At 40.2% G+C, this 13,946-nt stretch overlaps 1 protein-coding gene across 3 annotated transcripts in view; it reads left to right on the top strand.

Annotated features, from left to right (window-relative positions):
- Positions 1-13,946, top strand: part of FGF13 (fibroblast growth factor 13) — a 509,769-nt gene that overhangs the window by 407,670 nt on the left and 88,153 nt on the right. For all 3 annotated transcript variants that reach the window (XM_073543570.1, XM_073543568.1, XM_073543569.1), the window contains one exon: positions 11,119-11,222. In XM_073543570.1, coding sequence (XP_073399671.1) covers positions 11,119-11,222 — 104 coding nt within the window. The remainder of the gene's footprint in view (positions 1-11,118; positions 11,223-13,946) is intronic.

Below are 13,946 nucleotides of genomic sequence, written 5' to 3'. Positions count from 1 at the left end.
ATCTCCCGCGCCTCGAAGAGTTTATAACATCGGTACAGACACAGAAGCATTTTATCACTTGGCCTTCTGGGAAAGTTCCATTGTCTTAAGTCAGAGTGATAGGTGGTATATTTAGACTCATAAAAGCAGATATGGAAGGCAGATGGCCCCCGAATTCCTGGGATGTGGATCCATTTAGGAAGACGACAAAAACGTCAGGAATTATTTCCAGATAATGTGCAGTCAAGTTAACTCTGTGCAAAGTTATACATTTTTTCTTTTTACAAGTATAGCAATTATTGGCTTTTTAATGTTGTATTGTCCATTGTTAAAGCGCTGAGGCTTCTCTCAGTATTCCATACAGTAGTAAATGGGACACTCGGAGTGGGTGGGGATCACTGTTCCATGGATGCTATGCCTTCTGGAAATAATAGAGTTAAAGTTTCCGTTCTTTGCAAACAGATAAAGCTCATATTGGGTTTGTTAACCTCATAAGAAAGCTGTGTTAACTACTTAATTTATTAGAGGAAACACTAGCAAGGAGTGGGGGGCAGTCAAGTTAAAATCTCCATCTATTAGTGCATGTATTTATTAAAATATTGTATTATGTTTTAATGCAACAGCCCCAATTTCTGCAGTGACATTCTGTCATGGGGGTGACAATAATATGTTGTTCTGTTGTAGGAAATTGCTTCTACACATTATGCGCGTACAGAAAAGTGGCATATTTTGGTGTGTATAGTTAAGTTTTAACCAGAAAACTACCACTTTTAATAATAAAATATTACATTTGTATTTATTCTTATTAAAAACATTCCCGTATAGGAATTATTCCCAATGTATACCTCCAAAATAATGCTGAAAATAAGTGTTAGTCTAGACTTGCCAAAAACAGTGTTTACATCGAGTCATTGTGATCAACTTCTTCCCCACTATATGCTTACAAGATCGCCATATCTTTACAGCTGTGTTCACTTACTATTTTGAGAGTGGTACGAAGACCAACGACCATGACAAAGTGTACCCATTCTGGACTGTCTTATTTCTTAGTATTAAAACCTCACTTTGTATCAGCCGACCTCAATGTATGTAAGGGCAGAGCAAAACCTCTGCCCAACTGTTCAGATACCTGCCCAAGGAAAGCTATACAGATTAAATGGTTAGCTCAAAAAGAGTGACCAAGCCTCTGTTTGTACAAAGTACAAGAAACCACAGCAAAACCAAAGAAATGAGCCGGAGCATAAGCTGGTATAAGTGCAGTGTGTAAGAGCACTTTGATATTGGCAGGATCATCAGACTATGTAATCCATATTGCGACCTTCTGACTCTAGAGTTCAAGCGGTGTGAATATATGCACACCAATGGCAAGACCATTCAGTTCTCTGGCAGATATGCTGCCGCCAGAGCTGTCTGGAGACACTTCCTCCACTCTAAGTAGTAAATACACATAAATGGTCAACCAAGTCGAGCGTTCATGTATATGAGTTCATCAGGAGAGATTGCATGTGTACGGCCAGCTTTAATGTCAATGTTCCATGGACTAAAAAACATACTGTCTATCATATGAACAGCTTTGTGTACATCCAAGATTTGTCACCTACTGCTCTTCTCAAATCTTTTAATTAAGACGGGGACAGTGGCACCTTTAAGTTGCTTCCAGACCTATCTCAGAATAATCAGTTTCGTCCAGCCATTCATCAGCTTTGCAATTTCTCAGCAATGACTTTAGCGTTTTTCGTTAACCTCTGTTAAATTAGTTTAACCCAAGTAATTGCGCTGCATAGAACATCATTAGCAGATAAAGTTCAAGTTTGAATGCTTAATATTCAGCAAACTTTTAAATCTTTTAAGTTCTCTGAACTATGATTCACTCAGATTCACTTAACACTCAGTATAGGAAAAAAATTAAATAAAAAAAGTAGAGAGAATGCTAACAATGTAATATGTTATATAAATATATATATACAGTTTATTTATTCTTTGTGACTTACATAGTATCATCATATTTCACAGTGCTATACAGAATCTGGCCCATATTTATCAAGGTATTTGTCCCTAATTTTTTGCCATATTTTACTCCAATAATAATTTCTTGAGGAGTTTTACAACCCCAACATTTTTAGAAATAGCTTGCAAAAGGAGTAATAATCACCCTGCTAATCTAAAGCCTCTCTGCTGTACTGTGGTTCTGTTCAACCGACTCTAGTAATGATGCCTTGTGATGGCCATATCAGAGACCTCACTGCTATGACCAGCAAGTGATAACTTATAGACACTGCATCAGTGTCAAGCAAACAGAGACCATGCGAAAATTAAAGACCCATTGGGGCAGCAACGGCTGAGGATTTGTAAAGATGAATAATAGTAATCAAATTATTTTAAACTAATACATGTTTTGTAAAAAAGTTATGGTTTGCACAAAGGATTGGTATCAGTGGCGTACCGCCAATTTCCCGCACCGGCACTGAACCCTCTCAACCTCCAGTTGTTGCAAGTTCAACCATATCAACATCATGGATGCCGATACAGTTGAAAGCAATGATGAAAGTGGGAGTGTTAGCTGATGTTTCCTGCTCCATCACTCTTTTTCAACTTCTGACATCTCTGCGTAGCGGGTGCAATGATGTCACTACATGGTTCCCGCTGCACTGAGATGTGTGGTGCTTCTGAGTACTCACTGCAAAGACCGGAGCAGAGGGGGAATGAATATTGTTGGGAGTACATTGTGGTGGCCATAATTCTGTGTAGAGGACTTTGGGGAGTGCATTATACTATATGGAGGACTATGGGGAATGCTTTATACTATATGGAGGACTATTGGGAGTGAATTATACTGTATGGATGGCTATGGAGGGTGCATTATACTATATGGAGGACTATGGGGAGTGCATTATACTATATTGAGGGCTATGGGGTGCAGTATACAATATAGATTACTATGGGGCCCATTATACTATATGGGAGCTATTATAATATTTGTAGAACTATGTACGGGCCATTATAATATAAGGAGGGTTATGTGAGGGCTATTATAATATTTGGAGGGTGATGTGGGAGCTTTTATACTTTAGTAGATACAATTTGGCACTCAGAAATGTTGCGGCGACTGAAAAGCTCATTTATTTAGGCAATCTTTATGGTTTTAATGTTCCGTCCTACATTTGGACCTTTCTCAGAATTGATTGCCACTTCAGTCAGGAATGGAGCTATTCTTAGGCGATATGCATCGCAGCTACCATTGTTTCTACAGGCAGATTACCTCACAATCAGTGGAAATTAGTTCTGATGAAGGTCCAAATGCAGGACTGAAACGTTAAAACCAAAAAAATTGCCAAATAAACTAAACAAGCATTTCATTCACTGCAACCTTTCTGAGTGCCAAGTTTTATCTACTGCAAGTACCGTATATACTCGTGTATAAGCCGAGATTTTCAGCTCATTTTTTTGGGCTGAAAGTCCCCCTCTCGGCTTATATGCGAGTCATATACCAGGGGGTCGGTGGGGGAGGCCCTCCTGGCTCAGTCTCCAGGTGCGGTCATACTTACCCCCTCCTGGCATGGTCTCTGCAGCCCCCTGCTTCTCCCGGTCTCAGGCTCCTTCCTTCAGCGGTCACATGGTACCGCTCATTAAAGTCATGAATATGCGCATATTTATGACTTTAATAAGTGGTACCATGTGACCACTGAAGAAATGAGCCTGAGACTGGGAGAAGCGGGGGGTCTGCAGAGACCGCACCAGGAGGGAGTAAGTATAAGCTATATTCACCTGTCCCGGGTCCATCGCTGCGTGCTACTCTGTCCTCTCCTCCGCATTCTCTGTCTGTGATGTTCAGGTCAGAGGCCGCGGTGATGTAGTTAGCGCGCGCCACACCCTCTGCCTGAACGTCACTGACAGAGGGACCAGGAAGAGACAGAGCGACGTGCAGCCATGGAGCGGGGATCGGTAAATATCACCAGTGCCGGGGTCCTGAGCCAGCGGTAACATCAGAACCTGTCACCGCCTGCTCAGGACACTGGCACCGGGCCCTCAGCGGCGAGAGGTGAGTATGTAATTTTTTATTTGCAGCAGCAATATCTGGGGGCATAATTATGGAGCAGCATATGGGGGCATAAATATGGAGCAGCAAATGGGGGCATAATCTATGGAGCATCTTATGGGGGCATAATCTTTGGAGCATTTTATGGGGGCATAATCTATGGAGCATCTTATGGGGGCATAATCTATGGAGTAGCATATGGGGGCATAATCTATGGAGCAGCATATGGGGGCATAATTATGGAGCAGCATATGGGGCATAATCTATGGAGCATCTTATGGGGGCATAATCTATGGAGCATTTTATGCGGGCATAATCTATGGAGCATCTTATGGGGGCATAATCTATGAAGCATCTTATGGGGGCATAATCTTTGGAGCATCTTATGGGGGCGTAATCTGTGGAGCATCTTACGGAGCAATAATCTATGGAGCAGCATATGGGGCATAATCTATGGAGCAGCATATGGGGGCATAATTATGGAGCAGCATATGAGGGCATAATCTATGGAGCAGCATATGGGGCATACTCTATGGAGCATTTTATGGGGGCATAATCTATGGAGCATAATCTATGGAATATCTTATGGGGCCATAACCTTTATGGGGCAGCATATGGGGCATTATTAACCTTTGTGCAGCATTATATGTGGCATATTTTGTATGGAGCATCTTATGGGGCCATCATGAACTGTATGGAGCATTATACTGTATGTGGCGTAGTTTGTATGGAGCATCTTATGGGGCCACCATGGACTGTATGGAGCATTATATGGGGCTCCTGATTCAATATGGATATTCAAAAACATTTAACCTACTGATGTCTCAATTAATTTACTTCTATTTGTATCTATTATTATTTTTGAAATTTACCAGTAGCTGCATTTTCCACCTTAGGCTTATACGCGGGTCGACTTATACACAAGTATATACGGTAAATTCTTATTAGTCTTACACTGGTTTCGCCACTGATCTCTATCGTAATCTAGAATTTAACAAATTAAAAAGCAGAAAAAGAAGTATAGCCAGTTAGCAAAACATCGGCATAGCAGAATATTTTGTATTTTATTTTCATGTGCCCTCTCTTCTATGGTTTATTTGTTTTCTGACTAATTTAGAAAATTTGAAAATTTAGCAATTAAATCTATTGCCACATATATGTCTGAGCCGCTGTCAGGATGCTCCATCACAGACTTTGATATTTTTGCCAGAAAAAATACTGCAGCATGCTTTGTTATTATTTTTCTGGTAAAATGATGGACACAATGATGGAAATCCCACAGAAAACCATCAAAGTCATTGGGGTTTATTTGGGCATCTTTTTGTGTGTCTCAAGATATGGATCATTCCACTTCTATGAATTCCATCTTATAGTGAAACAGAAAAACAGAATTCCTAAGGTAGATAATGCCTAATAATTAAAGAGGCACCCCATCAAAGTTTTTATCCTCTTAATATATTGCAATCATAATATTATATAGCACTGTGTGCTTACAATTGCTCATTTTGTCTTTCTACCCAGTTAATTCTTCTGTTTTCCATTTAAGTCTATGACATCATGTGATTAAAAACTGACTAGCTGAATCCTTCCAAGCTCTATATAGAAACAGAATGTTTCTTTTCCCTGCATGAGTCACCATTAGAGATGGGTGAACCCGAACAGTAAAGTTCGGCATTCGTACCAAACATCTACTGTTCGTGCTCGGACACCGAACACGAACTTCATCAGGAAGTCCTTGTTAATATTCAGGTTCAGCCCCCAAACACTGGGTGTTTGTCACTCTGTCATGTGCATGACAGCGCGGCAAACACCACCTCTGATCAATGGTAAAATCATTACCGCCGGTCGGACAGCCGCAGTTCTCATGCTGTCAAATGACAGCATGAGCCAGCAGCTGTGATCAGAGGTAAAACGTTTACCTCTGGTCACTGGCATAGGCTGATGGGACTACTGCTCCCATCAGCCTATAGCCTATGCTTGTTTACAGTAATTACAGAGAGAGCAGGCAGCGGTTAATGAGAGTATTCATCAGCCGGCGCCTGCACTGTAAATAATTAATTTTTTTTTTTTAAAAAGAGCTTGGTTTCCCCCATATTTTTGATAACCAGCCATGCTAAACTTACAGATGGGGGCTGCAACACTCAGCTGTCAGCGTTAGCAAGGCTAGTTAACAAGAATAGAAGGGTCCCCACGCCATTTTTATAATTATTTAAAAGGATAACTTTAAAAAAAACTGTGTGGGTTCCCCCCATTTTTCACAACCAGCCAAGCTAAAGCAAACTGCTGGGGGCTGGTACTCTCAGTCTGGTAAGGGGCCATGGATATTGGCCCTCCTAGCCTAAACATAGCAGCCCACAGTCACCCTGAAAAGGTGCATCTATTAGATATGCCAATTCTGGTGCTTTGCCTGGCTCTTTCCACTTGACCTGGAAGCAGTGGCAAGTGGGGGTTCATATCTAAGGGGTTGATGTCACCTTTGTATTGTCAGGTGACATCAAGCCCATGGATTAGAAATGGAGAGGCGTCTATAAGACACCAATCCATTACTAATCCTATATTTGTGTTGTAAATAAACACACATCCAGAATAAAGTCTTTTATGTGATATAAAGCAAAACACATGTTTACTTTTTTATTTAAAAGTAACAAACACAGTGGTTCACGTCTAACGCCCATTCCATTGAATCCTTTGTCTCCTGTAATAAAACCAAAATAAAAAAAACAATATCCCTCACCTGTCCATCTTTCTGTCCCATGCTGTAATCCATGTCTGGGGGATAAGCAGTTTTCAACCTGGATGGTGCCAAGATGCGACCGTCCTGACAGAAAACAACTGATGAATGATCTGCTGCGAGTGCTGCATCAGTGACTAGCGGTGATATAATTGAAGTTACTGCTGGGCATTGAGGCTGCGTTCTCAGCCGGGCAAATGAACTGCAGTGATCTTGGTGAGTTCACCGCTAGCACTGTGAAAAAATCTCATTGTATAGCGCTGACCTCAGAGAGTTCACCCATTTCTCACAGAGAACTGCAGTGAACTCTCTGAGCTCAGTGCTGCACCTTGAGACTTTCTCACTGTGCAAGTGGGGATCTCACTGAGGTCACTGCAGATCATTTGCACAGCTGGGAAAGCAGCCTCAGTGACCAACAGTAACATCAATGACATCACCGCTAGTCACTGATGCTGCTCTCGCAGCAGCTCATTCTCCAGTGATTCTCAGCCTAGACGGTCGCATTTTGGCACCGTCCAGGTTGAAAACTGTTTATCCCAGACGTGGATTACAGCATGGGACAGAAAGTTGGACAGGTGAGGGATATTAAATAAAAATATGTGTAATTAACTTGCGCTGAATTATTGTACCCAGGTTCAATAAAAGAATACAATGATGTCAACAAATCCAATAATAAATAAAAAAAGGGGGTTGGATTACCTTGAATAGTGCTTGGATAACATAAAAAGAAGTAGTCCTGGAGAGGGATCCTTAGGAGCGAGGTAAATGAAGGGTCCTTTCCAAAGAGGGTCGATAGCCTGACGTGGCTGTTATCTCAAATGAAAAAAAGTCCAATCTCCATGTGTACCGCTGTCCCGGCCGGTGACTAGCGTGCAACTAGAGATAGGTGGCGGCAGACTGTATGAATTACAGACGCTGCGTTCAGGAGCAGGCCTGCAAGGTCCAGAAACGCTGCAGGACCTTGCGTGACGTCACAGTCACATAATGTATCACGTGACAGGCAGAGAAGCACTAAGGAGTGCTGTGGGGGCCAGAAACCTCCAGCACCGACCATATATGTAGAGTGCAGCTCTGCGGGTGGAGGTCGGTGCCGGAGACTCCATTATTCTCTATGTAGAGTGCGGCTCTGCGGGTGGAAGTCGGTGCTGGAGGCTCCATTATTCTCTATCTGGAGTGCGGCTCTGCGGGTGGAGGTCGGTGCTGGAGGCTCCATTGTTCTCTATGTGGAGTGCGGCTCTGCAGGTGTAGGCTATATAAGGGCTATTCCTACTCCCTGGGGCCATCCCTGAAGAAGGAATCTGAGAATTCCGAAACGCGTAGGAAATTAAGCTGTTTCTGGCCCCCACAGTGCTCCTTAGCGCTTCTCTGCCTGTCACGTGACACATCACGTGATTGTGACATCACGCAAGGTCCTGCAGCATTTCTGGACCTTGCAGGCCTGCTCCTGAATGCAGCGTGTGTAATTCATACAGTCTGCCGCCACCTATCTCTAGTTGCACGCTAGTCACCGGCCGGGACAGCGGTACACATGGAGATTTGGACTTTTTTTCATCTGAGATAACAGCCACCGTCAGGCTATTGACCATCTTTGGAAAGGACCCTTCATTTACCTCACTCCTATGGATCCCTCTCCAGGACTACTTCTTTTTATGTTATCCAAGCACTATTCAAGGTAATCCAACCCCCCTTTTTTTGTTTATTATTGGATTTGTTGACATCATTGTATTCTTTTATTGAACTTGGGTACATTAATTCAGCGCAAGTTAATTACACATATTTTTATTTTATATTATTTTGGACAAATTGAGTGGTCTTTGTCCTTTTACTTGCAGCTTTGTACTATAATGGTTCACGCTTAGCGCCGTTGGCTACATATATTTATTTAGGTGAGGGATATTGATGCTTTTTTATTTTTGTGCTATTAGACGATATGAGGGATTCAATTGAATGGGTGTTAGGTGAGTATAAATGTTATTTTTAAATAAAAAAAGTAAAAGTGTGTTTTGCTTTATTTAAAAGAAACACTTTATTCTGACTGTGTTTATTTACAAAACAACTATAGGATTTGCAATGAATTGGCATCTTGTACGCACCTCTCCATTACTAATCCGTGGGCTTGATGTCACCTGACAATACAAAGGGAGGCTGCAGTCTGCTATTTTTAGGCTGGGGGGCCAATATCCATGGCCTTTTGCCAGCCTGAGATTACCAGCACCCAGCTGTCTGCTTCAGCTTGGCTGGTTGTGAAAAATGGAGGACCCAACGTGTTTTTTTTAAATTATTTATTTAAATAATTAAATGGGTTTGTGGACCCCTCTATTCTTGATAACCAGCCTTGCTGAACTGACAGTTGAGAGTTGCAGCCCTCAGTTGTGAGTTTTGCCTGACTTGTTATCTAAAATACAGGGGGACCCACGCCGGTTTTTGTTTTTAATTATTTATTTACAGCACATGCGCCAGCTGATGAATACTACTGTTAACTGCTGCCTGCTCTCGATGTTTTTAGTGGCAGCAGGCATAGGCTAATGTGAGCAGTTGTCCAATCAGCCAATGCCAGTGACCGGATGTAAAATTTTTACCTCAGATCATAGCTGAAGGCTCACACTGTCATTTGACGGTGTGGGAACCGTGGCTGTCATACCGGTGGTAATGATTTTACTGCTGGTCAGAAGAGTATAATGCCGTGCTGTCATGCACGTGACAGTGTGGCAAACACTGGATGTTCAGGTCTCCCATTCAAGTGAATGGGGACCAGGTTTGGGACCGCGTACTGTTCTGGTACTCGAACCCAAACTTTTTGTAACTGTTCAGCCAAATCTACTAAACTCAAACATTCAGGGGTCCGCCCAACTCTAGTCATCATTAGAACTACAATTCTATATTTCTGCAATGTTCCTGGCAGCCTAGTTATTCCTCTTCTTCATGTATTGACACAGCTGCATTGCTTCTCCCCCTGCCAGGTTCTTTGCGGTTATGTAGAATTGCAGTTCTAATGATGACATTAAAACATTTTAAAATTGTATGTCAGATCTCAGCAAAAAAGAAAACTAGAAGACTAAAGGGCAAGCTAAAATTACATCAGTATTTTCTTAAAATATACAATGTGCTTGGGGAATAATGGGTTCAATAAAAGGAGAAGGTAGAGTTGGGCGGATCGTTTGAAAGTCAAATTTGCCAGCTTTGCTGAATTTTACTCCAAAAATCGACTGCAATACTAAAAAGTTTCCAATAGACAGTCGTTCTCTTAGGACATTATTGATCTGTTTTGAGCTCTTTAATGCAAAGCACACCTTATTAATCTCAAATTGACCATAACTTATATTGCTGGGGAAAAATGGATGATAACCAGTGGTAAACAACAGATGTATTTGTTTTGCATGTTTGGGTCTAATATTGAACTACTACAACAAGGAAATATGAAAAAAGAAAAGTATTTTTTAAAACATATTTTTTGAGGTTCTAAATTATGGAGATTATTTTTCTGGTTTAAAAAAAATGAAAGGCTTGCCTGTCTAACAGTGAAGGAAGCACACTTTCTGTGACACACAAGCCTCGGTTTCAGGATTTTGTTTCACTGGCAAAATTATTACTGAGAGGTTTAATACTGCCCACCCTGTTTGCAGAGTGCAGAAAATAAAAAAGGCTGTTTTTAATGTGCTGATACTGCAGTATTTTACAGATCAGTGAATTCACAATCACATTAACTATACAACTACAGCACCTCCCTATATCACTTGAATTTTTGTATTACTATTCACAAAATTAGACTACCACTTCCATTTTCAATGCAATTCAGCACTAAAATAGTGCAAAACAATAAAATTGGGCAATTTTGTATCCCTAAATGGAATGAGTTGTGTGTGCTTATCTCCTATTCCTATCTTGGAAAAGCCTAAAATGAAGCTACTTGGATGGCCCTCATTTTTAAACTGGCTGTTATAGTCAACGCTAATTGGCATGTGATGCGATAACTGGAGGGAATTATGGAGAACTCCATGCTGCCATGCCTGATGTCGTTACACCATTTAATGAGTCTTCAACATTTTTGAGTTGGCGATCTGAATTGCAGTGTTTGAATTCACAGGGACTTGTGAATTTCAAGATAGTCAATTTGAAATCGATCTTTCATGGATCGATCTCCTCATCTCAAGTGAAAGGGATTCATGGAGAGCTAATGTTCCACAAGATAAGGGGCACAAAATTCTTACCTTGCCTCGAGTGGCAATCCATACAACATCACTGCTGATCCACCCATAGTTACTTGATGCTTTTTCACAGGCTCCATGAAGAGTCAATGTAATGCTTGTAGATACTTTAATATTTTATGTATAATACTGTGTTTGCTGATTTTGATTATTTGTATTTTTTTCAGCTATGTTTAACCTCATACCAGTTGGCTTACGAGTGGTGGCTATTCAAGGTGTTCAAACAAAGCTATACCTAGCCATGAACAGTGATGGATATTTGTACCCTTCAGTAAGTACATTTTAGTGGTATTAACAAATTTGAACTAATTTAAAGTTTTGTATAATAAATTAATATTGGGCTGAATGTACTGTATATTAAGAAATGTGAGATTTTCTTAGCACTAAAAAAAATAATTATTAGCTGGGAATACCACAAAATAAAAAAAGCAATACTTAACTATTAAATCCATTTCATCTTCAGCACTCCGATCTTTGTTTTCTTTTTTGCTGTGATCATGTGCTGTAGATTCATGTGACCATTGCAGCCAATCAGTGGCCTCAGTGATGAAATTTGTAAGACCACTGAAGCCAGTGATTGGGTGCAGTGGTCAAGCGGATGTATGGTACATGATCACTGCATCAAAGTAATTAAGACCATTAGCACAAGAGCAGCTGGATATTTATTGGGTTAAGACTGTTTTTTTATGGCACTTACCTGCTGATAGAATTTTTTTAAGATTCTGGATAACCCCAGTAAACTATTTTGTAAAATGCCATATGATAACTAAAATCACTAAACTATTGCCATGCAAAAGAAAAGCTTGAGAAAAGCTCACTGGAGCTAAAATGTTATATTGGTTAATTAAAGATTAATTTCACCAGATGTGCAGCCTCACTCTCCATATTTGTCCATTACCACACATAGTTGTGTATACCTTAAAGGCAATGTGAGAAAATTATAATTACCTCTATGTCAGCTATGTGGTTTGAAGGACACATTTTTGCAAGGAGGTAGTGCAAAAAAAGTAAAAATAAATCTTCTACTTTTGACACTTTTCATAGAATTGGCCGAGTTTGGACTTAATGTCAAAGTCAGCCATTGTGCGACACATGTATCCAAAATTTATGCTAAGAAAAACTGTCATACACCGTAGCTGAATTCTACCCCAACTTATTTTATTTAATGAGAATAGCCCAGTCTTATGATATTTGGCCCACTTTAGTCCAACCGGCTTTTATTCAAAGCCTTCTTATGAAACGGCAGTTTTTCCCTAAATGTTTCTATGATGGGGCATGTTACAACCTAGCTAGAGTCACACGACTGCACGTTCTCCTTCTGAGAAAAATTGTCCAATTATGCTAATCAAACTCAAATCAGAGTTTGATCAGCATATTATCACAGTGTGATTGGTTTTCTTGGATCGAGAGAATAAAAAAAAAAAAAAATTCTCCATCTTCTCTTCTTTCAGTCCATGAAAATCAGACTTCACTCAGATGCCATCTGAGTGCCGTCTGTTTTTTTTTTCATGGATCCATTGACTTGAATGGCTGCAATTTTTTTCATCGGACATGTGCACAGCCTCATTGAATAACATTAGTCCGAATACGATCCAATGTTTTCACAGATTGCACTCGGACCGAAACTACCTGTCATCTGCATGAGCCCTCTCTGTAAGAAAAAATCCCCATTCATTAAATTGGAGACACTTTTGCAGCCGGTATATTAAGATGTATACATATTCTGTAAATATGAATTAACTTGGTGATTTCTTACCTCCATCAACCGTAGGCATTTATTAAACACTTTCAAAAATTCAATCTATTCCAGCCACTGATCCAATACCATTAAGATCTATCACTGTGAGGTATAGAGGATACATAGCAATATATCATGAATGACAGTCCAGCAAATAGCGATTGATTGGTAAGCAGCTTCTAGTTTATGTAAATTGATGCCCGCTGTGATAATCCATCGCTGCACAGTGAGCTGGATGAAGCACATGTATAACAGTTCCCAGCTGTGGCACACGTACGGCATTTTATAAAAGCTGCAGACGCACATTTCCTCTTCTTTATCATTAGCATATGTTAGATAATCCTGATCCCCTATATTCTACATAAGAAAAACATCCAATCAATCAAAATGAAAACATTAATGACTGTAAAATGATGAAATCAAGATACTGGTAAGTGCAGCACCAATGATACCGGCTTGAATTGTAAGCTGAAAAAATACAGAGAAGCAACTATAATTTCTTCTATAGTATCAAACATCAGGGGAATAATTTGAAAGAAAGTTATTACTGCAATGAGGTTGTGGTTTCAATGGAAAAGAAAAGAAAGTGTGGACTTGGTTAAGCTATTTGACTAAGTCAGAAGACATGGACTTTTATTTTTAGAGAGACCTGCAGGATGGTAATGGGATGGATCTCACCCTTCACTCTGGGTCTTGGGATTGGTCCATGTGCACAAATCCCATTTAGGCTATGTACCCACGTTGCAGAAATGCTGCAGAATTGTCCGCAGCATCTCCGCAACTCCCCGCCGTGGCGAAACGCACGTTGAGGCGGCAGGCGGGGGTTAGAGCTTCATCCACATTTAAGCCAGTTACATTTCTCTTATGCACTTTATTCAGCAATTGTCCGATTAGTACTATTGATGTTAATATGTGCTTTTAAGTTACCTAAATTTAATGGTACTCTTATGCATTGTCACTTTATTTTTGGATAAAGAAATGCTGGCCTAATCAGTATGCACAAAGGCAAGCAGTATTCACTAAGGACACTTTGTTTAAAAAAATATTTTTTACATTGCTATAGGGATATTACTGTGTGCACTGTCACTTTATTATTATTTATTCTCTTATCAGCATTGTATTTATTATGAAATTGGCACTTTAACTTTATTGCATTGGCACTCTTTTTATGATTAATTTATTACTGATTTATTTTGATTGTGGGTTATATTGTTTAAAGCCCATTAAGTAGAAATTACTCTAATATATGTTCAGGAG

The sequence above is a fragment of the Dendrobates tinctorius genome, unplaced genomic scaffold, assembly GCF_039654945.1.
Source record: "Dendrobates tinctorius isolate UK_male_01 unplaced genomic scaffold, ASM3965494v1 ptg000133l, whole genome shotgun sequence".
NCBI classification, from domain to species: Eukaryota; Metazoa; Chordata; class Amphibia; order Anura; family Dendrobatidae; genus Dendrobates; species Dendrobates tinctorius.
Note: the sequence above shows the minus strand (reverse complement) of the source record. Positions and strands in the feature narration are given on the sequence as shown.